The sequence below is a fragment of the Garra rufa genome, chromosome 3 (genome assembly GCF_049309525.1).
Source record: "Garra rufa chromosome 3, GarRuf1.0, whole genome shotgun sequence".
In the NCBI taxonomy this organism is placed as follows: domain Eukaryota; kingdom Metazoa; phylum Chordata; class Actinopteri; order Cypriniformes; family Cyprinidae; genus Garra; species Garra rufa.
This window is the reverse complement of record NC_133363.1, coordinates 66586332-66613000: the sequence shown is the minus strand read 5'-3', so window position 1 is coordinate 66613000 and position 26669 is coordinate 66586332. Positions and strand designations below refer to the sequence as shown.

The following is a 26669-nucleotide window of genomic DNA, read 5'->3' as shown; positions in this document are numbered from 1 at the left end:
GTTTTGTGAACATGTTTGTGTTGTTGTGTTTTGTGTGTGGTTGTTGCGATTGTGAAGATGTGTGTCTGAGTGCAGCTGCAGGGCTTGACGGGCCTCCTGACACCATCTGTCTGACATTAAAGATGCTTGTGCTCTGCCTGCAGCAAAGCGTCTTCAGACGAGACTGACGGCCGGTGTTTCACTGGAGAACTCCACCATTAGCATGAGTGCTGATGCAGCAGACGTGATGGATGATCACTGCGAGTGCTCTTAGTAACTTCTGTTTCATGTCGTCTTATTGTTATCTTTCTCTTTCTGGATTTTGGGATGCTTAGGGGTCAGTGAAGCACTGAAGTACTGCTGTCACACTGATGCTGAATCTTCTTCGCTCTTCTTTTTGCTGCTGTTACTGCTTCTTCCTTCTCCTTCTTCTCTCCCTCTTGCTTCTTTTCTTCTTTTTATTTTTCTTCTGCTACTTAATTCTCTTTTTGCTGTTTATTCTACCCTTTCTTCTTACTTTCTTCCTCAGATGATTCTTCTCTCTTTCCTCTTATTCTACTTATTGTTTTGGTCAGTGTTGGTAATAGTTAATAAGCTGAGGCTGTGTATATCTGTGTTTGTAGATTTACAGTGAAGTCTGATGATTCTGCAGCGTTTATCTGAGGTGAACACATCACAGCGAGTCTCTGTGTCTTTGGACTGACATTTGAAGAATGTTTCGACCGTTCATTTAGTTTGACTGTAGTCATGACCTTCACAGACGCTTGAGTTTAGAGCTGTCAGCACTGAACGCTTCACAAACACTCGTCTAGATCAGATCTCTGCTGTGTGTTTCCTTCATCAAAAGAGTCTGCTCAGTAAAGACTGTAAGGGATAGTTTACTAAAAATAAACAAATACCTTAGCTTCTTCAGTGGAACACAAAAATGTTTCATGTTTGAGAAATGTCTCAGTGTTTTTTTTCCATTTAATGAATGGTTCAATGTTTGGTTCCCAACTATTTTCAGAATATCTTTCTTTTTTTGCACAAGAAAAAAAGTCATGCAGGTTTGGTGACACATAAGGGCCAATAAATGATGACAGAATGATAATTCTTCAGAATGATAATACTGTATACATCCAGAGTGAGGAAAAGAGCTCAGAAAATCACTCTGGACCCCTCACATCCAAGCCATCCCCTCTTTGAACTCTTCACTACAGAGCCCCAAATATCAGGAGTACCAGACGCATGAACAGTTTTCCCCCCAGGCAATCCACCTTATGAACAGTTAAAATGTTCCTCTCATTGTGCAATACAAATGTGTGGAATAATCTGATATATTGCTACCACCTCCACCCTAACACATCCCTGCATTCCATCCTATCATCTATAGCACAACTGTACATACCACCTATTTATTTGTCAATCTATTTTTTACAAATTATTATTATTATTTTCTATTTTTAGTTTTTGTCTATTTATGTTTACATATGCATATTTTTCTTATTCTCTTTTATTGTCTGTGTGTTGTTGTCTCTGTGTATTGGAAGCTAATAACACTGAAACAAATTCCTTGTATGCGCAAGCATACTTGGCAATAAAGCTCTTTCTGATTCTGATTTTAGTGAATTGTCATTTTAAGCCAGTAATCCTTTTTCTAAACATTGATTCATGTATTTCATTTTCTACATCTGCTCTATTTCACACTTTTCATCCCTTACTGGCATTTAATTTTTTTTATCCTTTTTGCTAAAACAACAATTCAGAACAGCAAATAAACATACTGCACTTACTATCTGTACCATCTAAATACATGCCAAATAGTGCCAAGATAGTCCCGCCCTAAACTCATCTGACAGTTTTTTGCTCATATGTGATTCAGATTTGTTTTTTGTTTTCATAGCAGTGTTTTTTACCGCTGGTTTGATTTGGATCTGAGCGGTAACATTCACTAGGGTTTGTGTTGTGAACGTATCCAGATTCCCTGATTCCCTGGTCAGACATGGAGCGACCGGTGCCTGACACTCAGCAGCCGTGAGCGGATCCGGCTCATGTTGGCTGTGCTGGAGTCGTGTTCTCCTGAACTTTCTTGCCAACAGTTTTGCAGTAATTAACCTAATTCAGCTGAGCTGTTAAACGTCTCTCAGGTCAATATCACAACTAGACACTGATGAATCTGGTGCATGAGAGCGAGCGGAGCGCTGAACTAGAAGCGTCTCTAATGAGCTGCAGCAGGACCGAGGCGTTTGACCCGTGCAAAACGCCGCTTACATGTGAAACTCATATCTGCTATTGTCTTACACCGCTTTTCTAATGTTTCTCAGCAGGGCGTCTTGCATTTTCAATGAACCTGCCTGACATTTCATCTTCTCTCGCTCGCTGGCGGCTTTGAACTGATCAATTCTCCGATGAAAGATTCACGTGTGTGATGTTTTGACATGTGTGACTATGAAGCATGGCACTAACCCAGTCTTTCTCTCTCTCTTTCTCTCCTCCTGCTGTCCGGGAGCAGAAGAGTACGCTGTGGAAGGTAAGCCAGCTGATTAATGACAGTTAAAGATGGTGTGTGATGTTGAGGATTGGCGTCGGCGGCAGCGAGGCCGTTCTCAGATTGGACTGCGGTTTTGGTGACTTCTGGGGGCTTTGATTTGCTGCGAAGCAAGATTTACTCTTCCTCCTTTGTTTGTTTTCTTCTTATGAGTTGGTTTGATTTTTGCTTTTCAATCAGTTGTAATGGAGCAAATGCAGTGGAATGGCTCAGCGCTGTCAGACAAGCTCTCCGTGTGGCTGTTTTATGGCAGGACAGATCAAACTCGTTCGGCTGTAGATCGGCTGTCGTGCGATGTGCCGGAGCGGGTGCGTGAGCTCAGAGGTTAAACCCTCCCGACGGTGTCGCTCTGGCGTCTGACAGATACGACGCGAGACCAAACTCCGCTCGTGTCCGTCGAGGGCCAGATGTATTTACCCATAATTCCCCCACAGGCTGGATTTGTCTGCGTAATTGATGGCGCTCTGCTTCTCTCAGTTGTGTGTTTGGGGATAAGGCGCAGGTATCTGGATGTTTTCCCTCTATCAGGACGCCGCTGATGGATTACCCTTCTCTACCCAGCGTGCCTCGGGAGGGACGTCGCTATGGCAACAGAGGAGATTCGTGTGTGCGTGAGCTGATGATGATGGCAGGATCCTCGTGGATGTTATCCATGTGTTTCCAGCTTGATTTACACTAATCTGATAATATAGTGAAAGTTAAACATTTGTAGTTCAGATTATAAAAAGATTGTAAACAAATGTGAGCTTATACAAAGTCTTTAAAGGGTTCGTTCACCCAAAAATGAAAATTCTGTCATGAATCACTCATCCTCATGTTGTTCAAAACCCGTAAGACCTTTGTTTATCTTTGGCAGCAACACAGCTGACACGCTCAAGGCCCAGAAACATCGATAAAATAGTCTGTGTGTCAAATTGTTGAATAAAAATGTTATTTTTGGTTTTCTTTGTGCACAAAAAGTGTTCTTGTAGCTTCATTACATACAGCGTTGAACCACTGATGTCACATGGACTATTTTATTGATGTCCTTACTACCTTTCTGGGCCTTGAACGTGGTACTTACATTGCTGTCTATAGAGGGTCAGAGCTCTCACATTTCAACAAATATATCTTAATTTGTGTCCAGAAGAGGAATGAAGGTCTTACGGGTTTGGAGTAATTAATGACAGAATTTTCATTTTTGGGTGAACTATTTTATGAACTATTTTTGATGAACACTATGGTGAAAACAGAAATCTGAACATCTGTTTGAAAACATGTAAATACTGATTGACTCCTTGAAAATGTGCAGTGCGGTGTTCAGAGATTCAAACAGGTTTGCAAAAAGTAGAAGTAGAAGAAGTTCATCCCTTTAAAGCTGTAAGTAACTCAGGTCTTCCTCCTGCTGGAGTGAGAATCCTGAGGCTCTTCTCCAGCAGCACATCATGAGTCTGACTTCAGATTGAACTCTGTCTGTTCTCAATCTCTGAGTCTGTGCAGCTTCTGCAAAGGAGGAGAAACGGTTGTTTTGGTTTTGTAGCTGTTCTGACATTTGCTGGTGTTGTGCAGGTCAGTCAGTAAACTAGAGAGGCCTTGTGAGAATGTCAGGTCTGGACGTTCAGAGACTCCTGACTCTAGAGATCTCAGTGCTGACCTGGACATGATTGACTGGCTCCGTTCTGATCCACAGAAGCGTTCAGTCAGGAGCTGTGGAGTAAAGCATCTGATACATGAATATATGCAGCTGTACGATACAGACAGAGAACGAGACGAGCAAAAACGGATTGCGGCAGAAGAGTAGTGCTGACCGTTTATGTAGTAACCTCTGATATTTGAAGAGTCAGCTCAATATATGGACTGATTATCTATGATTTAACTAACCCTGCAGGACTTCATTAGAGTCTAACCTGGATTGCTGTTTTGTTAAAAGGCTGTTTTGTTATTTAGCTTGAGGTCTTGAAATAGTTTGATCATCTTCAAAAAGATTTTCATTACATTTACATTTATGCAGACGGTGCAGATGAAGCTCAGTGGGGTCCAATGTTGTTTTGTTCCCAGCGTTCTTTAAAATATTGTATTTTATTTTATGAAAGTCATAGAGATTAAAATGAAAGAGAGTAAATTAATTTGTGAATGATATTTCCTGTTAAGTTTCATAATCAGTCCAAAATCTCAGGTTTTGTGTCTTGATCTTTTGTCCGTAGGGATGTGGAAATTGGCTGTGACAAATACAAATAGTAAATAGTTAGATAACCCGCCGGTTATTATTGGTGTAAATGAACACATGGTTGAGGATCCTTCGGCCGTTTCTCCCCGGACAGCCGTACTTAAGCCTGATGGTTAATGGTTGACCAACCTAGATTTTGGCCCTGGCAACAGTCGGCTCGGTCTTGGATGCCCTATTTTCAGGGTTTCGTCTAATTAGCGCCTCTGACCGGGTCCTCAGAAGGTGTGGTTAGATTGATGAGATTGAGCGTCTCTCAGGTGCCCGTGGGGAAGGAGGCTCTCGTCTGCCAGAGAAAAGCCCCGCAAATGGATGAGCCGGGAACGCCGTGACCCCGTTCTGCTCTCAAACCTGTCATGTGTGTTTCCTAACCGCATACGGGCGCAGAACACTGACGCACGTGAACTCGGATACGCCTGGAATGAGTTTGTAATCATTTTTGCTGCTTGTTCTGCAGCAATTCAGAGGTTCTGGGAGTTGAGAAAAGTTTTTTGTTCTCGTCATGGCCGATTCATTTGTTTGTCTGACTGTAGATCTGGCGAGCAGGCCGCTGTCCTCCAGACAGAGCGTCCTTATCTGCCCGATCCCAGCTAACGATCGCTCCCTCTGGAACATTCGGGATTAAACCTCATGATGCTCGGAAGATCTTGGATATTTCTTCCTCTCTTGGCCGTAAAATGGAAGCCTGATGTCCTCTGTAGATAGGAGATTAAAGTTTGCAGTTATCACAGATTAGAGTGGATCAACTAAACCAGATTATGGATTAGTTCAGAACATTCTCCAGAGCAGACCAGAGTGATTTTTTGTTATTCAAAAACATTGTCTGTTTATGGGTTTGTGCGATTTACAGATGAAACTGTCCGTCGTGGTTCTTTGTAGGAATGAGAAAATATCAGTGTCTTGTATATGTCCAGCTTTGGTTTAAACACTGATCGTAGATCTGAATGCGTTAATATTGATGTTTCATTCATCTAGTTGTAGGTTTGTCGTTTATAAACCAGCAGCAGACGGCTGGCGTTTGAGGTTCATGCAGATGTTTAATGAATGTGACGACGTATCTTAGGGCTGTGCAGTTAATCGAAATTCAGTTTCGATTTCGGCTTCAAATGATCATGAAAATGCAGTAATCGAGATGAAGTGATTATTGCACCCCATTCCGCCCCCTTTCCAGTGGTGCGCTTTCGCTCCTCCATAAAAGCCTAATTTCACATGAAAATCAGCAAAATCATGTAATGGGACTTACATATAACGGGACGTGCTTGATTTATTAATGTTTCTTTGATGTTGTGTTTTAATAGAGCATAAAAGAACGTGCGCTGTTCTGTGTTTGCTCTCAGAGACGGAGCAGAACACGGACATGTAAAGTTATCTTTTAGTTCAATGTGCGCCTAAACGCTCAAATACACACAAAAATATTTCAAAATGAGGCACTTCGTGATTATTCATGTAAACCCTTGTCAGTTATGTCTTAAATGATCATAAACAGTTGAGAATGAAAATCCGTGTGTAACAGTATATTGGATCCGTGTGGCTATTAGAGCGGCAACAAATAATATTTCTTCTGCCGTCTCTGTGCTTATTGTTAATAAAATCTAAAAATATAAAGAGAAAAATCACCCACTGCTCTTGAATGAAGGAAACAAAGCATGTTTAACTATTACAGTGAAGACACTGTTTTATTTTGCATTCAAATAATTACATTCAGTTTCTGTAGTATTGTTAGACTACTTTAGACTGAATAAAAGTATTCAGTATTTTTTTTTTATTTGTATCTTTTTTTTTCTGCTGTATTGCTATCTTTAAATTAATCACTAATATAACGTTTTGGACCCTGTCATAATCGTGTTAAATAATCGTGATTACAGTATTGACCAAAATTATCGTGATTATGATTTTTGCCAAAGTCGAGCAGCCCTAACGTATCTTTAATAACTCGTGTAAGTGGCACTTAAAATACTTACCTGCAGAAATAATAATTGAAACCTTGAAGTTGTTGTCCATTCGTGACTGGATTCACTCGTATTTACCTGTTTTATCTTCCCATAATGCACTTCTGCACCATAATGGGCTAATGCAGTTCAGTCTCGGTTTAATGTCTGTATTCTTCAATTTCTCTTTATGGATTTTTAGCTGTTGTCTTTCTCTTGTTGCTGTTCATCCATACGCACCTTTAACCAGCGTGACCAGAGACAGAATGAAGTTTCAGAAACACAGGAGACACATGAAGAGGTCAAGACTTGGTTTTAGGGATCAGGTTATAATTGGGTAAAGGTTAGGTTTAGGGTTAGGGTTTGGGTGAGGCACTTAGTTCTGATGGCTAGAGATTGCATCATGTCCTCACAAAGACAGATATACAGAGTTGTGTGTGTGTGAGGAACCTAAAGGTGACAGGTTCAGATCTCAGCAGTGTCCCTCAGCGCTGATCTGCAGTCAGTCATATGTACTTTCTCAGGGGATTCTGGTGGATCTGCTGGGTTTTTCTGTTCTTATTTCAGTTTCGTGCCTTTTTCTTCTGCTATGTTCCTGTTTTTACATGTTTATACTACTGGAAATATGTATCCCTCTGCTGAAAACTCCTAAAACCTTACTAATAGCTTTTGTGTAATTATGGGATGGATGTGGTGTATGGTTGCCTGTTATTTTAAAGATATTAATGAGAAAGTAAATCAGATCAAATCTGTGTGTGAAAAAAAGAAGTCACATTTCTGTTAAAATGTAGTTTCAGAAGTTCACCAACTTGTTCAGTCCTGCTAGATAATGGTAAACCAATCCCCAATGATTGTATGCTGTGGAGGAGGAGGAGGAGGAGAAGGGGAGAGATGTCGTAAGAATTGTGGCTGGGACGGTGCAGTGTCTGCTGCTTATATACACCATAGACTGTAAAAAAAGATGGACGATGCGTCTCCGCTTCATTTCACTGTAGAAAAGTAAAGGCCAATACGTCTCAATATGGCCGCTGCCATCTAGGGGGAAATAACGTCATTTGGAGCTAGAGTCTGCGCAGTAGAGATTCGTTTGGAGCCAGAGTCTGCGACAGGACTGAATTTTGTATTATTTGTTTGATTTGAGTAAAGTTTATTTTATTTCAAGTAATGAAAATGTTTCAGTTAACTTTAATAACCCTGTTCACAACACATATTGATTCAAAGCAGCTTCGCAATAAAGTCATACTCTAAAGTCTGTAAAGCTTTAGTACTTTAATAAAGCAGGTTTTTGAGTCAAGCAGCCGGTCAGACTGGCAGTGGTGATTTTCAGACAGTTTTGTTGTGTTAAAGCATTGAATGTGTGTTCATTCACAGTCATCACGCGCGTCTGGAGCGATGAATGCCTGAATTACCCACGTGTCTCTCTGATGAAACTCCTCAATCCGTCACACTGAAAAGCTTTTCACACGTACTTTATGATGGTTTTAAAGTGACTCGTCCTCCGTGTAAATGTCATGCGCTCGCTGTAATTGCTCTGACCTTTGGAACGCTTCAGTGTGGGCAAACATGTCATGTGACGACCTGCAGCAGGAAATGACACGTCTCCATCCTGTGATGTAATGACCGAGTGACACGTCTGTGCGCGTGTGTGTTCGAGCGCTGCTGCTGCTGCACTTGAAGCGTCTTATTGAGAGTAAAGGTGAGGAAAGTCTGTAGAAATGTCTGTCTTCACGAGTAGAAATGAATGAGCACTTTATTGAAATCTCATCCTCTTCTGAATGTACTGTAGAAAGGAAAACACACACGTATACAGTATTTAGAAACTCAAGTCACTCATCAGCATGTATGAATTTTGTTGCATTAGATGTAAAATATCAAAACATGTGGCTTTTGTGCTGAAGTGATGCTGGAGCTTTTCTCTCCACTAACTTCACTTTTTTTCTCGCTCCTTAAATCAGCTGATCTGGAGGTGATTTTCATGGATGAGTGGAGTCAGATCTCCTCAAGGTTTCCTAGCAGAGGAGCCACTAATGTACTTCATCAAACTGACTGAAGTTCATGATGTTTTGTTACTGAAAAGTGCACTCATCATATATTTCTTTAAAATAAATGCCACTTGGTTCATTATTTTGTTATATAATGCAAGGGCATTTTACAGTCTGCAGCTGAAAAACACCTGATCTGAGTCTAGTTTCTTCGAATCTGTGAGTGAGACTGAAGTGGTTTGTGATTTTAAGTGGATGAATGCTTTGAGATTCAGACAGAAGCGCTTACACACCATCTGGACCCTGAGATGGGCAGGTGCTGTGTGTGTGTGTGTGTGTGTGTGTGTGTGTGTGTGTGTGTGTGTGTGTGTGTACCTGGTATTCATCACGTTGTGGGGACCAAATGTCCCCACAACGTGATGAATACCAGGTACACACACACTCTCTCACACTCACACTCACACACACACACACACACACACACACACACACACACACTCTCTCAAACACTCACAGCGTGTTTGGAGATATGGAGATCTCTCGTTAGACAACAGACAGAGGAACGAGTGGATAAATCGGTGGATCTTGGCTTTAATTAACGGCTTGTTTTGGTCCCACTGGAGTATGTGGAGAATCGTATGGAATACTAGCACACTACATACTGAACACTACATACTATATGACTGCACACTACACACTGCATACTGAACACTATATCACTATATACTGCATGACTGCACACTACACACTGCATACTGAACAATATATACTACTTGACTGCACACTACACACTGCATACTGAACAATATATACTACTTGACTGCACACTACACACTGCATACTGAACAATATATACTACTTGACTGCATACTGAACACTATATACTACATGACTGCACACTACACACTGCATACTGAACAATATATACTACTTGACTGCACACTACACACTGCATACTGAACAATATATACTACTTGACTGCACACTGCATACTGAACACTATATACTACATGACTGCACACTACACACTGCATACTGAACACTATATACTACATGACTGCACACTACACACTGCATACTGAACAATATATACTACTTGACTGCACACTACACACTGCATACTGAACAATATATACTACATGACTGCACACTACACACTGCATACTGAACAATATATACTACTTGTCTGCACACTACACACTGCATACTGAACAATATATACTACTTGACTGCACACTACACACTGCATACTGAACAATATTTACTACATGACTGCACACTACACACTGCATACTGAACACTATATACTACATGACTGCACACTACACACTGCATACTGAACACTATATACTACATGACTGCACACTACACACTGCATACTGAACAATATATACTACTTGTCTGCACACTACACACTGCATACTGAACAATATATACTACATGACTGCACACTACACACTGCATACTGAACAATATATACTACATGACTGCACACTAAACAATATATACTACATGACTGCACACTACACACTGCATACTGAACAATATATACTACATGACTGCACACTACACACTGCATACTGAACACTATATACTACATGACTGCACACTACACACTGCATACTGAACAATATATACTACTTGACTGCACACTACACACTGCATACTGAACAATATATACTACATGACTGCACACTACACACTGCATACTGAACAATATATACTACTTGTCTGCACACTACACACTGCATACTGTACTTAAAAATGCTGCATGACACACACACACATTCTTAGTGTAATATTTGAGTAGTGTTTAAAGGTGCCATAGAATGGAAAACTGTATTTGCCTTGGCATAGTTGAATAATAACAGTTCAGTACATGGACATGACCTACTGTGAGTCTTAAACACCATCGTTTCCTCCTTCTTATATAAATATGGTGTTTGCAAAAGACCACTGAAAAATAGGTAAATCCTAACATAACACAGACTATGACGTAAGAGTTGCAATCATTAATAGTTACGCCCCCAACTTTTGCATAGCATCAGAAGTTCTGCAGGTGGGCTATTGTGAAAAAACAAAGCGAGGACAATAGCAAAAATGGCAGATAATGGAAATAAATGTTATGTTCCAGGTTGTGCAGGAGATGTTAAGTGCAGGGATGGGTTGTTGTCTGTATTCAGAAAGGCACAGGAAACAAATAACACGTTCTAATAAAATAAGGTGAGCCACTAAAGGGACACGGTTAGCTTCTTGCTAGCGGTAGTCTGTTACGTTGCAGTAAATAAGATTTCACTTACCACATAAACAGAGTAAGGAGAGATGACTGTGCGGATGATGGCGAATGATTTGCAGATCCTGATCACTGCTGACAGCATCTAAACTTGTAAAATATGTGGTAAGTACTGCCGCTGTAGTATAACGTTACACAGAGTATGTACAATCGCCAATCTCAAAAGTGAAAGTAAAATGATCGTGCATTCAAAAAGGCAGTTTCAATGACCCGCATATTAATAGCCAGTGTTGGGAACGTACCTTTAAAAAGTAATTAGTTATAGTTACTAGTTACTTCTCGCAAATAGTAACTGAGTTAGTAACTGAGTTACATCATTATAAAAGTAACTAATTACCAGGCAAAGTAACTATTTCATTACTTTAAAAAAAAATCTAATATAACTATAAAATAAATATAAAACATTGTACACTAATCTACACTATTTTAAAGTCGTTGTGGGACAACGTCAGAGACAACTATCAAATTCAACATATTATTATAAATATTATCATTACTATAGTGCAGGGGTCTTCAACTGAAACGGCTTGAGGTCCAGTAATGAACCCTGCTCACCAGCCGAGGTCCAGACAATTAAATATAAAAAACTATTTATGGTTTTTGCAAGACCAGGGTATCTGCAGCATATTTTATCTTAAATTCTAGACATTTAAATACATTTTTAAAGACCTGAACAAAAAATAAATTAAGAAATATATAAATAATTAAAATGACTGTAAAAAACATGATTTACAATTCAGATGCAGGTTTCACAAAACAAAAAAGATTTCTTAAATTATAAACTTCACATTCCAGCCTTCAAGAATCAAAAGGATCAATTCTTATATTAATTTAAACAATTATTGTCAATCAAGTATTATATTAATTAAGGCAAGGCAAGGCAAGGCAAGTTTATTTATATAGCACATTTCATACACAATGGTAATTCAAAGTGCTGTACATAAAAGGAATTAAAATCATAATAGCATAAAAATCATACAAATTTATAATAATCACAACAATAAAAACAAAATTTAGGAACATTTAAGATGATTTAAAAAAAATGATTTAAAATTAATTAATACAGTAAAATGATTATACATAAAGTAATGCAATCTGTTCGGACGTAGCACAGTGCTCATTCAATAAATGCACAACTGAACAGATGAGTTTTGAGTCTGCGTTTAAATGTGGCTAATGTATTAGCACATCTGATCTCTTCTGGAAGCTGATTCCAACTGCGGGCGGCATAATGGCTAAAAGCAGATTCCCCTTGTTTTGTGTGAACCCTTGATATTACTAACTGACTCGATCCTAGTGATCTGAGGTTTATATTCAGTGAGCATATCTGCAATGTATGTAGGTCCTAGGCCATTGAGTGCTTTATAAACAAGTAAAAGTACTTTAAAATCTATCCTAAACATAACTGGAAGCTAGTGTAAGGACCTGAGGACTGGTGTAATATGCTCTGATTTTTTGGTTCTAGTCAGAATCCTGGCAGCAGTGTTCTGTATGAGCTGCAGCTGTCTAATGGTCTTCTTGGGAAGGCCGGTGAGGAGACCATTACAATAGTCCACCCTGCTGCTGATAAAGGCATGAACAAGTTTCTCCAAATCTTGACGGGAAACAAAACATCTAATTCTTGCAATGTTTTTAAGATGATAGTATGCTGATTTAGTTACTGCTTTAACATGACTACTGAAACTGAGGTCTGACTCCAGAATCACACCCAGATTCTTGACTTGATTTTTTGTTTTTTGACCCCTAGTGTCAAGGTACGCATTTACCTTATGAACTTCATCTTTGTTTCCAAATGCAATGACTTCCGTTTTCTCCTTGTTTAACTGTAAAAAGTTTTGGCACATCCAACTGTTCATTTCATCAATGCGTTGGCAGAGAGAGTCAATGGGGCTGTAGTCATTTGGCGATAAGGCTAGGTAAATCTGGGTATCATCTGCATAGCTGTGATATGCTATTTGGTTCTTTCTCATTATTTGACTTAGTGGGAGCATATACAGGCTGAACAACAGCGGCGCCAGAATTGAGCCTTGTGGGACTCCGCATGTCATGGACGTCCACTTAGACTTATGCTCTCCTATACTTACGTAATAACCTCTCCCTTCTAAATAACCAAATAACCTTCTGAACCATTTGAGAACCATCCCAGAAAGCCTGACCCAGTTTTCCAGTCTATCTAAAAGAATGTTATGATCGACAGTGTCGAACGCAGCACTGAGATCTAGTAATACCAGCACTGATATTTTGCCAGAATCTGAATTTAGGCGAATATCATTTATTATCTTTATGAGCGCTGTCTCTGTGCTATGATGTTGTCTGAAGCCAGATTGGAAATGGTCCAGGTATCCATTTGAGATTATGTAGTGATTCAGCTGATTGAAAACAACCTTTTCAATAATCTTGCCTATGAAAGGAAGATTTGATATTGGTCTATAGTTGCTCAGTATGGTGTTATCAAGATTTCTCTTTTTCAGAAGGGGCTTAACAGCTGCAGTTTTCAGGGAGTTTGGAAAAGTCCCAGAAAGAAGTGAGGTGTTCACCACTTCTAAGAGATCTGCTTCTAAACAGTTAAGCACACTTTTGAAAAAAAGATGTGGGAAGTGTGTCAAGGGGGCGTTGACGATTTGAGGTGCTGTACTGTTTCTTCCAAAATGTTGCTATCGATTGCTTCAAAAGTAGACATAATGACTTCTTTTTGAAATTGCGGTTGAATCTGTCTGACCTCTGCATAACTTGAGGGTGTGCTAATTGTCTTTCTGATATTATTGATCTTCTCAGAAAAGAAGGAAGCAAACTCATCGCACTTGCTGTCAGAGAGCAGTTCACTAGGAATCTGACTAGGGGGGTTTGTCAGTCTCTCAACGGTAGCAAAAAGAGTGCGAGTGTTGTTTAAGTTCCTGTTTATAAGGTTTGAGAAGAACATTTGTCTAGCTTTACCTAGTTCAGCATTGAAAGCATGAAGGCTGTCTTTATAGATGCTATCGTGAATTTCGAGTTTCGTCTTCCGCCACATCCGCTCAGCTTTTCTGCATTGTCTTTTCATACTCTGTACTGCTGTTGATTTTCTCTTACAGGTGCGATGTCATCAATGACATTCTTAACTTTTGAGTCAAAGGACTCCAGGAGAAGATCAACAGAGTCTGCAGAAATGCTTGGCATTGAAGATATAGCCTTCATAAATAGCACACTAGTGTTATCATTAATGCATCTCTTTCTGACAGAGACAGATCTAGATTCATTAGGAGCAGAGATCAATATATCAAAGAAAATACAGAAGTGATCAGATAGTGCTACATCCTTGATAAGAGTGGATGAAATGTTTAGACCCTCACTGATGAGTAAATCAAGAGTGTGTCCACGATTGTGTGTAGGCCCATGCACATGCTGAATCAGGTCAAAAGTGTTCAAAACCGTTATAATTTCTTTTGTGGTTTTGATTTCTGCATTTTCTATGTGAACATTAAAATCCCCTGCAATAGCAAAACAGTCAAACTCTGAACAAATCATTGATAGCAGTTCTGTGAACTCCTCAACAAAGGCTGGAGAGTATTTTGGGGGCCTGTAAATAATGATAAATAGAATGCGTGGAGCACCTTTCAGCATAATCCCTAGATATTCAAAAGACATGTACTGACCAAATGACACTTGCTTGCATTGATAGACATCTTTAAAAAGAGCTGCTACACCACCACCTCTCCTAACAGCTCTGCAGACACTCATGAAAGTAAAGTTAGGAGGGGCTGCTTCATTGAGGACTGTTGCTGTCTTCTAGCCATGTTTCATTTAGAAACATAAAATCCAGGTTGTTTGTGGTTATAAAATCATTGATCAGGGGCCTCATTTATAAAACTTTCTTACGCACTGATTTGATCTTAGAGTGTTCGTACGATCAAATCCACGTCAAAGTACAGATTTATAAAAACCGTCTTTGACGTGGAAAAGTACTTATCTCCACGTCAGATTCCAGCTTGGCGTACGACCGTTTCCTTGTGGTAATGCCTGGTATTGCAGATAGTTCAGCCTCACTATAATTTGATTTCTTGCGCTCCTTTTTACTTGCCATTGTCACAGAGTTTCTGCTTTAGGAATGAGCTCATTTTAAATGTTAATTAATTAAGCAGCGGCGTTTTGACGGCGGAACATTCAGCTGCACACAATTCCACGATCATTTGTGATTTATAACCGAATGACTGGCGTACGAATGGATTTCGTGGTACGTTCGTTTCTCTGAATCGCTCTTACGATCAAATCAGAAAAGTTCTTAGATAAAATCAAGGATGGTTTCTACGCAAGTCTTTATAAATGAGGCCCCAGAAGTGATTTATTTTTTAGTGAGCGAATGTTTAAAAATGCTAGCTTGATGGCATTACTTTTTGTCTCTAGAGCAATCTTAGTTTGATTCAGAATAGGCCTCAGATTAGATGGGTCAACCGGACGGCTTGGGATGGCCTTAGACTTTCTATCACATATTAAAACAGAAATAGGGAAAACTACATGCACACTGGTTCCCGCTTGTTATGTAAACATTGCTGAGTGTTGCTGTTATCATAGCGGGGACCCGACACATATCACTGAGAGCTGTTATCAGTTGTTTTTGGTTCACTCACAGCAGACGGAGGAGGGTTTGGGCCCTGACGTTGTGGCAGCGGCCGGAGAGCTCTCACAGGAGGAGGAGGAGGGTGAGCTGGACCCACAGGTTTTGGTGGTTGTGGTGCCCGCCGTTTTTTAGTTGATAACTGGGGGCTTGCAGCAAAAGAGTGGGAGAGTCTGGTTCCAGCATATACCAGTTCCTCCATTTTCTGTGAGAAGCTTAGAAGTGGAGGTGCTGGAGAGAGGGATAATGTGTCTGGTGAATGGCGCTCTGGCTCTGGTGTTTCCGGTGGCTGAAAAATGTTGTTGTCCTGGCTTCCCTGGCTGTTTACCAGAAAGTCGTCCTTCGGTGCTGAGTCTTGGAGCTGTTGCAGTACGTCACAGTCTGTCTGTGATGAGCTCTGTGGGCAGGACTCAGCCAGGAAAGTGTCCATGAGCAGTGCATGTTGTGGCTGTGTGGTGTTGTCAGTGTCCTTGTGGGTTGTGTTGACCATATGATGACTCTGAAGCTGATAAGATGTCCTGTCGTCACGCATACATTGTCCAAGTGTGTGTGTGCCATTCATGTTGGGTAGACTGGCACATTCCACTGATGGATGTCGGAGTGAAAAATAGATATTGTCCTTTAGCACTCTCGCACCAAGTTTGTTTGGGTGGAGGCCGTCCAGTTTGAACACATAACAGTTAATTAACATATATTTACTGCCTTAATTTAAATTTGTATAACACATGATCTTGTCGATTCATCAGTTTACATTTACAACTGTACGTGCTTAAAACCATGGATTGATTTTTTTTTTTTACATTGGTCTTTTTGACAACAGCAGACGAACAAGCTGATTAAAAATGTCAGATCATTCTCTTCCAGCAGGAGGCGCTATCAGAATGGTTCACAAAGCAGCGCCGCAGCTGACTTTCAAACGTGCAGCGCTCATATTTATTCAATGGATAGCCTTACAAAATTTCATCGCAATTCTTGCCTTTTAGTCCCCACATTTAAGACAACCTGAAATCATAATTAAGACTTTCTTAACCCCTAATAATTCTGCAGTCATCAATGAAAATTAAGAGCTTTATTTTAAACACTGACTTTCAAAAACAACCCTTAGCCTACACAAAATACGTTTCTTTTTATTTTTCCCTACTATGTTTGGCGCACAAGAGAAATATTAGGGTAAATTAAGTAGCCTAAATATTAAGTAAATTAATATCAGCATATGAAGTAGTATTCGTCAATCATCGTCTCTGAGAGAATGTGCACATCAGATGCTGAAAGCGCTGTTTTTACTTTCACTTTAACATATTGCGCAGTTTTTGCTTTGCTTGTGTAATATCCAATGGCTCACCTTCATGGTTTAAAACATAAATATGTATAAAAATGCAGTATAAAAAATATATTTACAATATTTTGTGACGTAACCCCAACATAATGCGTTTTTCTATCAACGTTTTTCACTCATTGAAAGCTACGTCTGTCTGTACGACCCCGGCTATAGTGGAACAATAAAGCACAATAGATGGTTTAGAACTTTAAATATTTATTGCACAGACCGATGCAGAGAGACTCTTTTTTTCCTGGGCATAAGTTGCACGTTACATAAACATTTTTGCCTTTCACCTCAACGAGGGAAAAGTAGTGCTTATACCAGTTTGCGAAAGCTACGTTGTTGGACTTGCCATCGTTGTGACTCCTGGATGTTGGTGTGTGCGACTGACCGTGCGTGTGCACCCGCACTACTCTGCCTCTGATTGGCAAACAATGGAAATGTACTCTATCTAAGCCAATCATCGCGTTCTCAGTTACACCACGTTTACAGTCACACCAATCATCATCACTGGTGTGTCCAGCCCCGGCCCCGAACACACAAACACACACACCCCAGAGAAAGAGAGGTCCTATGTCTGAGAGAGACGCTGCTTGCATGAAAACCGCTTCAGTGTTCTCAGTTATAGTAACGCGCATTTTATTGTCAGTAACGGTAATCCGTTGTAACGGGGGAAACAGTAATTCGTTTGATTACTCGTTACTGAAAAAAAGTATCGCCATTAGTAACGCTGTTTATTTATAGTGCTGTTATTCCCATAACTGTTAATAGCCAAACCCAGCCAATCTGAGCAGAGCTCATCATTATTATTCATGAACCTTCCAAAAAGGTAATAACAGACTGTTACATTCTAGGGACAAATCCTAGGCATAGGAAAGGGATTTTTGCCCTTTCCTATGCAATATACCTTCTATGTAGATATCAGAGAACAATTTAAAATATTGTATCAGTGCATTCTATGGCACCTTTAAGCAGGGCTTTGACTGAACCGCTAATAATCTCACATCTGATCAGTGTTGAGCTCCATTCAAAACTCTGTTGAAAATGCCCAGAATAAACTGAGTTTTGAGATGGTATACAGAGGGCAGAATTACAGTTTAAATTTCTGTACCAGAATTTACACAATTTACAGTTTTTGTGTTTGTTTTTTTATGTTGTTGAAAGTCTCTCTGTGAATGTTGAAGTAGGGTTGTGCCGATAGACGATAGTATCGTGTATCGACGATAGTCAGAGATATCGCCTGTTGCTGATGCCTTTGACGATAGTTAGACGATTATTATTATTATCCGTCAACAAAGAACTTAACTTTAGCAATGCAGCACAGAGAGTCTGTTCTAGGATGCTTCAGAAACTTGCCGCGGTATAAACACACGCATAGAGAGGCCACAGCGCCTTAACACACCTCGTGCAGTGAGAATGGGAGATTTTCATCATACAGTACGGTGGTAGATTCACTGATTCTAAAGGGAGTGTTATATTATATTTGCATTGCAGTCATTAGGATAACAGAGGTAGTAAAACCTGGTTCAGGCTGAATTAATTACGATGTATCATAATCAGTCTGTATATAGTAAACATAAACATTCATCTCAGTAACGTCTATAGGCGTTAATTAGAGTTACGATGCGATCAGATGGCGCTAAACATACGCACGTGAATTACACGCGCATCACTTCTCCGCATTCAATATGAACTGAACTACAACATCACCCTCATGATAACGGTCAGACATACAGCGGTAACATTATAGCAATATGACGGGTAAAGAAAGATTCATTCATTTACATTCTGGCACGCACATTTACAACTCACTCACTGACGATAGCAGAGAATGAAACCGAAAGTAACTTGAACAACTCCGGCAGATCTACAGTCAGCGCTCAGTACATGCACAACTTAATCATATGTCAAGAGAAAAGTCTACCTTTACAAAACGAATAAGGAATTTAGTACATAGATAATTAATTAAATTAGCACGATAGTATCGTGTATCGGCGATCTCTCAGGCTGACGATAGGGCGATATGAAAATTGAGCATATCGGCCAACACTATGTTGAAGTTTGTGTCAATTAAGATGAATAAGAATTGCTCATGTAAGTTGATGTTAACTAATGTAGTAGTGGTAATGTTAACAAATGGGAACTTACTGTAAAATGTTACCCATTTAAATTATTTTTTACCCTTTTATAAAAAGTTCAAAACGGAATTTATTTAAAATAGAAATGTTTTGTAACACTATAAATGTCTTTTTGATCAATTGAATGTGTCCTTCCTTGATGAACAGAAGTAAATAGTAAGAAAAGACAGAAGTAAGAAAAAAAAACATTTGCTGACTGACAAACTTTTAATGGTAGTGTATGTAGCCTACTAATAAATTAGAGGTCAAATAAACAGAAAATCAAACATTTTATCAGGGCAGTTTTTGGATTGGCAGCCTTACGGACAAACCGATCTTTCTGAAATCAGCCACAGATTTTCTATACCTAATCATAGTTCATAAATCTATAGACCGGTGTAGAAGAACACTTGATCTCCCAGAATGCTGTTAGCAGTTGAATTTGCATTGTAATCGAGTAAATTCCAGAATATATAAGCAGAAAAAAATGTTTGAGAAACGTTTTAATCGATTCACAAATCATTTGGTTCCAGTAGTTTTGAACTTCTTGTGAGACGAGACCAAATCAATTCAAATCTAAACGCTTGAACTGAATCAGAGCCAGTTATGATCTAATGTAATGTAAGAATATATGAATCTAATGATATTTATTGTCCTCACACAGACCGCACTGCGTTTCTACAGCTGTGTTTAAGACATTATTGAGTGTGTTTATTAAAGTACTTTTCTCATGAGACACACACACAGCTGTCTCTCTCTCGCTCTTTGTGCTGTTGTCTGTAGATCCTGCAGGCAGACAGGTGCAGAGAGGTGCATGATGGGAACTGTAGTGTTCCGCAGAAACACATCATTACAGATCATCTATAACACAAGTTTATAGTCCGGACACACCTCACAGTTCAGTGTCATTATTTGCTCCTTTTGGACTGAAAGGGACGTTTAGATGTGTGTTTTGTAATCCAGTGAAGGAAACAGTGAGTCCACACATGTTGTTTTTTGATCCTCAATACTCTTTCTGTCATTCAGGCGTCGACACTCTTGTTGGTGAATATCCGTGTTTTCTTCACAGGTTTAATACAGGCGCGAGAGAAGCAGCAGAAAGGCGGCTCTAAAGGTTCCCGTGTGTGTCGCCGCTGAAGAAAGATCTCCAGGCGTGAAGAGCGTTTGCGGCGCGTGTCGCCCGCGGCGGATGTCGAGCTGCTGTCTTTGATAAGACTGCGCTGAGTAATATTGATTTGAAGCCTGCGGTTTCTCATCACACACGCGTGTATGTCACTGTTTACACGCTTCGGCCTCGATCACGCTAGACTGAGAGCGCGTCACAAATAAACTCTACAGGCCTCGTTCAGATGAAGGGTTTATGACAGCAGATGAATTGAACATGGAGCTGTTTTTGTTTTATTTTTAACGTAATGAAAGCTGGATTTCTGCTTCAGTCAAAGTCTTTATATTCATGCATACTTGGATTGTTTGCATTTATCTGAAACAGTGAGGCTTAGATCATGATGTTAATGGAGCCATTGGTTAAATAAATGATTTTCAGCTCATTTGTGAAGGGTATATTTTTCCAGGTTTAGATCATGTCCGTGTGCTGAAGTGAATCATTGATTGAGTTTCTCAGTATTATTGATCTCTGCTCAGGAAGCGCAGCGGCGGTTTCTGAGGTCACTTCCTCCTACACGCGTGTCGCGGTGCGTCTGTCGGTTCATGGGCGTGTTTCGTGTCCCGTGTGGAGGACGCCGCTGCAACGTCAGTGTTCGTTCAGTTTAACGCAGAGCTGCTGTGTTTTTCTGTAAACGGAATAAAGCGCAGATTAGAAACTCTGCAGTTCGTGACTCATTTATTTCTCATTCTCAGAGTCCAGCGGAAGGTTTCTGATGGTTTTGAACTGGATTATGAGTGAATCAGTCAGTCACTCACTGACTCACAGTGTGGGCGAGAGACACTCTGATCAAACACAGGAGAGGCAGTCAGAAACCACAGCTTGTAAACCCGTCTTATGCTCTTAATACCTCACGTCCTGCTTTAAATGTGCATGAAACCATTGACATTTCATTTCTAAACATGCACTATTATTTTGTTAATAAATAACAGCTAAACTCAGGCAGTGATCAACATGCAGTAAATAAAAATAAGTTACTTTTTGATAATATATGTCTGTGTTCTGCATGAAAATCTCTTTAGTTTGAAGCTATTTATTTTTTACATTTGTTGATTTATTATTGGGGGAAATCCATTTGATTCCCCAATCTGATGCACTTCATATGTTTCTTACAGCAGTTTTCTGTACCCTTTATTTTTGACGTTATAAAGTCACGTTGTCGTGTCTCTGACTGCACACAAGTATCATGGCACGTATTCCTGTGAATGTTTGGATGACAAGATTGCAGTGATTATAGTCATTTTCTGAGCACATTTAATGACCCGTAACGCTGGACGCTCACACTGAAACATTAAAGAGCTGAAATATTCATCACAAACATATGTGAGACACATCTGCTGGATTACACTAATAATGTCAGGAAATATGAGGGAAATGATACAGTTACATGTAAAAAATGAAGATAAATGTTCCTGAAATATTAAATGAGTATTTGCATAAATTTTAAATGTTAATAATGTGAGACATGGCAAACACTTTAGACAGACTCAAAGACAGACTCAAATGATGTCATTTGGCCAGAAAATAAGTTCATGAGTCTGTTTTATCATCTCATTTTTTCCCGGAGGTATTTGCAGGTGCGCATCTGTCGTGTTTGTACTCATTCGGATGCGTGTTCTCATCCGTTCACTGCGATCTGGACACGGGAGCGTCTCAAACACACGCTGATTGTCAGTTAATGAGGGTTGTGATGTGGCACATTATGGCCGTTTGTCAGCTGGTGTTTGGTGAGGATCTCTGGATCAGTGTTCATTATGGCTGCTATAGAACGTGTTTGATGTTCTGCAGTGGCACTGATCAGGTTTCCTGAGGTTTTTGCGTGTTGAATTTTAGCAGCACTGTTGCCAACATTCAGCTGTATATTCCCCGTCTCTCTTTCTCTCTCGCTCTCTCTCTGCAGTCGTTTGGAATCATGGGAAGTGTTTCTCAGGGAGCAGACGGCTGTTTGAGCATGTGTGACGCTGTCAGACGCCGCAAAATATAACTTTGTCTCGTCCCTCCGTTTGTAAAATTGAATGAAAGCTCAATTGAGAAGCGTTTAACGCGCATACAGACTCGTAAATGTGTTTCTTCAGTCAAATGTCATCATGTAGTCGCTCCGCTGTAGTCTGATTGCAGTGAAGATCCGTGTGATGTGTGCAGTAAGTTTATCTGAAACAGTAACACAACAGAAACACATCAGAGTTTTTCTAATAATTACAGATGATTTGACAGACAAACACATGCCAACTGTCCCATTATTCAAGAGTCTGAACAAAAACACTGAAATATGTGCATTAAACAGTGTTCTGAGAGGACAAAATGATCATCATTAGTTGTGGTATGTGTGTGTCTCTGTCCGTTTGTCGTCAGCGGTTTACGAGAGGCAGATGTTGAGATGTTCATCAATGGTTTCTAGGACTGAAGGACTGAATGAGGCTCATGAGGGTTTGAAGAGCTCCGTTTCCTCTCGTTCAGATGTGCAGCTGTGAACATGAGCACAGTGACTCACCGAGATTCACAACCAAACCTGATATCACACTACATACACACATGCACACTACAGACAAACATCACTTCATGAGTGTCAGCGGAGAGACAGACAGACAGACAGAACATGATGATGATCTCCGTCATACACAAGACCATAACTACAGATCTCAAGTGTTTCCTTCTGTCTCTCCACACACAGACAGCCGCACAGACACACGATTCTGCTCTCCTGAGGTCAGTTTCTCTCAGTCAAACAGAATGAGATTAATGCACTTATTCTTGATTAATCTGTTGAGTATTGCTTTGAACAGTAGTTTTATTTGATGGGAAACTCCAATAATTACTACATATTAAGTTTTAATTCATTCAAAACCATTATTTAAAACACATTCTGCATCCTGCCCAGTGTTTCCTCTGAATAATGTGCAGTTTGAAGGCAAATAAAAACAAATGTAGTGAATTATGTGCGAAAAATATAAACGTTACAGTCTAAAACAAAACAAATATTGATCACGTACCCCCGGTTTCACAGACAAGGCTTAAGCCTAGTTCTAGACTAAAATGTAAGTCTGAGCTGTTTGAACTGCAATGAAATTGCACTGATTGATCTTAAAATATATCAGTGCCTTTGTTTTGTCTCAAGATGTACATCAGTAATGTTTTTTCCAAGCATGTTTATAAAAATGACTTAAATGTCTTACTATGACCTAATCCTGGTTTAGTCTAAGCCCTGTCTGTGAAACCGGGCCTTAGTGTTTTAAAGTAAGGGTTAAAATCACTAAATTAAAATGAAAGTATAATTAAATTGAATCAAAATTAAGACACATTCTAGAAAAGCAAAGTTTAAGAGAGAATAATTTCCCAAAAGGCATTGCTGTCATCGGTGCCATGTATAGCTGTCATTATTAAGGACGGTCACGTATCTACAGGATAAAAGCAACTTCACTCCAGCAGAAGAATAGACTGATAGACAGAGAGAGAGAGAGAGAACAGGGAGGAGTTTGGTTTCCCAGCATGCTTTGTGTTTGGTGCAGGTGAGTGACGGTGTGATAAGAGCTGATGGTGAAGCTGCTCTCTCTATCTTTCTCTTTCTTTCTCTCTCTCTTGCTCTCTCTCTCTCTCACTGACATTTCGCCAGGCGTGTGTGATGGACGGCCTGCGGGCAGACGAGTGTTTGTGCACTGAGCGGGTCTGGCAGAGAGCGATAAGAGGCGACCACACACACACACACACACACACACACACACACACACACACACACACACACACACACACACACACTCAAACACACACACATTCTGGCCAGAGAAACATTCTTGTGCTATGACACAGATGTAAGCTCTGAAATCACACACACACACACACACACACACACACACACACTCTCTCTCTCTGGTTGGTGTTTCTCATGCGGATTGTGGCGGTGACTGAGATCTGTAACACACATGTGCAGGTTTATTGAGACGGTCACAGGAGTCTGTAACTTCTGCTCCTCCACAGGGTGACAGATGGTATGTTTGAGACTCGGGACGCATTGATCATTAAAATGAAGAGAAAATAACAAGATTTCCACCAATTCAGACCTCACGCTTCTAGCTCAGAGCTTAAGCCGAGCTTCGGGTTCGAGCCTCCTTCAAGGACAGCCAGCCAAGTTTGTTTACCATTATCTAGCAGGACTGAATGGGCAGGTGAACTCGTGAAATAACAGACAGCCGTCAGTCTGTTCTGAGATCACATGTGTTTTCATTCTTTGCTGCAGTTTCCGTCTAGAATCTGGTCACGTGTGTGATGTCATTCAGCGCGTCTCATGTGGAGGTCGACGCTGAAGCCTGTTCATCAGGTGAAGTGTCAGGCGGGTGGATGAGGTGGATGGGTTCACTCTACGGCGTGTAGGGTATAGGGGTGTTACCCCGGCATCCTGGCCAAATTTTCCAATTGGCCTCTGTCCATCCTCATGGCCTCCTAATCATCCCCATATACTGATTGTCTTCATCACTCCTTTCTAGCAATAAGCTGGTGTGTGGTGGGCGTTCTGGCGTCATATGGCTGCCGTCGCATCATCCAGGTGGATGCTGCACATTGGTGGTGGTTGAGGAGGTCCCCCTCACAATGTAAAGCACTCAGAGTACCCAGAATAGCGTTATATAAATGTAATAAATTATTAAAGTGACAGCAGCCCAGTAAACCTTCTGCTGTCTGTGCCAAAAATGTAAATGATTGTCCTATTATGTTATTTGCATCTTTGTTCTTATTTTCAATAACAAAAATAACTCACAAACTGTATTTATAATATACACCTCTAGTATCTCATCAGATGATCCCACTCAGTTTCTCCTGGCGTCCAGGATCAGACTCACGCTGTGTTGTGTTTGTTGGTTTGAGTAGGTCAGTGTGTCCTTTCCACAGAGCTCCATTCGTTCGGGCCTGGTGTGTCAGAGCAGACTTAGATTTTCCAAGGTTTCTGTCTCTGTTTCTGAGCCTCTTATGACCTGGGATAGATTCGGGTCTGCTGGGATCACACACACACACAAACACACACACGTCCGGCCGGCCCACACCCGCACACAGATATAACTTTCTTTCAGAGCAGGGGCTGCTGGGTAATTGGATTTAATTGGATTTAGCAGCTCACTGACCTTGTGGTCAAACTATCCTGCCCTGACAATGAGACCACGGAGTGTGAGAGGAGCGAGAAGATCCCACACACGCCGTATCCCACGAGTCCTGCTGCTTATTAACTCATTAATATTCCCCAGTCGTCAGTGTCAAGAGATTCAGACCGTTTCCTCTGCTGAAAGGAAGTTTGAGGTCAGAAGTGCCGTGAGCATTCGTTTCCCGCTGCGCTTTCCTGTGGCCGTATCAGGCCTCCGTTCCCTTACTAATCGAGTAGTTAGTAACCTGTGGACTAACTAACCCGCACTATTAAATGCCTTCTGACACATTTCAGAAACTCAATCTCGTGTCTGTGTTTAGAGTTTCAGCAAACGCATCCGCAAGCGTTTCCCTTCCTCAGAGAATCAGAGCGCTTCTGTTTAACAGCTGCATTTACTGCGATACGTCTCATTTACCGCGGTGTGTTTCCCTCAGGCTGGGTCTCTTCACTACACGTGTTTTGTTTGATATATGTATTTGTTAGCCCGTTGCGTTTCCCTTTGATGAAGATAAGCGTGTGTGGCGTTCAGGGCTCCGGCTATTTGTGTTTTTCAAAGACGAATCATTTCAGTCTTCCTTTCTTCTTTCCAGGTAGCCCTCAATAATTCATTGGTTGCCGTTTGTTTTTGTGGGAGAGGCCGTGGTTTGCTGGCAGCCTGTTGTTCTCTGTAAATGCTGTTCGCTCTGATGTTTTCCTTCACGTCATCTTTGAGCGATTCGTTTACCTCGGGCTCCCTTGGCGCCCGTCTGAATCCCGTTGACCCGCTCGGATGGATCAGAACTGCGAGGGAGTCTGTGCTTTTCTCATACTGACATTTACATCGTTTAGCAGATGTCCTGTCCACGCAAAACTTAGAAAGGATGAAAAACACAGTCGGTTTATCATTCAGAAGGGCATGTGAAGAATAAATCAGAGCAGAACAGAAGCTGTTGGAAACTAGTGAAACGATTTTTTCTCTTCTTCTGTTAGTAGTGTGTACATTGTGTCTGTGGTTTGGTGTTTCATGTCTTTAGCTGTTTCTGAAGGTTGTAATGAAGCCATTATCATTCAGAAGTTGTTAGCATAAACGTGAGTGCAAATTTAGACGATTCAGACGGTCAAAATACCACAGAGCCTTCAAATTTAACTTTTGTTAGGTTTTAAGAAATGGTTGTTGAATTATGTTTCATTATTTCAAATAATTAGTCATGCTTTTTGATTATTAAACTGTACTAAAATGTTTTTTTTAAAGGAATAGTTCTATTAATAAATTTGTGAGTTTCTTTCTTCTGTTGGAGATAAAAGAGGATATTTTGAAGATTGTTGGTAGCCAAACATTTGCTGGTAGCCATTGACTTCTATAGTAATGTTTTTTTTTCCCCCACACAATGAAAGTAATGTAAGTCATTTATGTTTGGTTACCAGCACCTTTAAAATGTCTTTTTTTTTTTTTTTTTTTTTT

At 40.4% G+C, this 26669-nt stretch overlaps 1 protein-coding gene across 7 annotated transcripts in view; it reads left to right on the top strand.

Moving 5' to 3' along the window:
• nrxn2b (neurexin 2b) overlaps positions 1-26669 on the top strand; it is a 537859-nt gene that overhangs the window by 72731 nt on the left and 438459 nt on the right. For all 7 annotated transcript variants that reach the window (XM_073836530.1, XM_073836529.1, XM_073836528.1 and 4 more), the window contains exon 3: positions 2471-2488. In XM_073836530.1, the coding sequence (XP_073692631.1) occupies positions 2471-2488 (18 nt within the window). The remainder of the gene's footprint in view (positions 1-2470; positions 2489-26669) is intronic.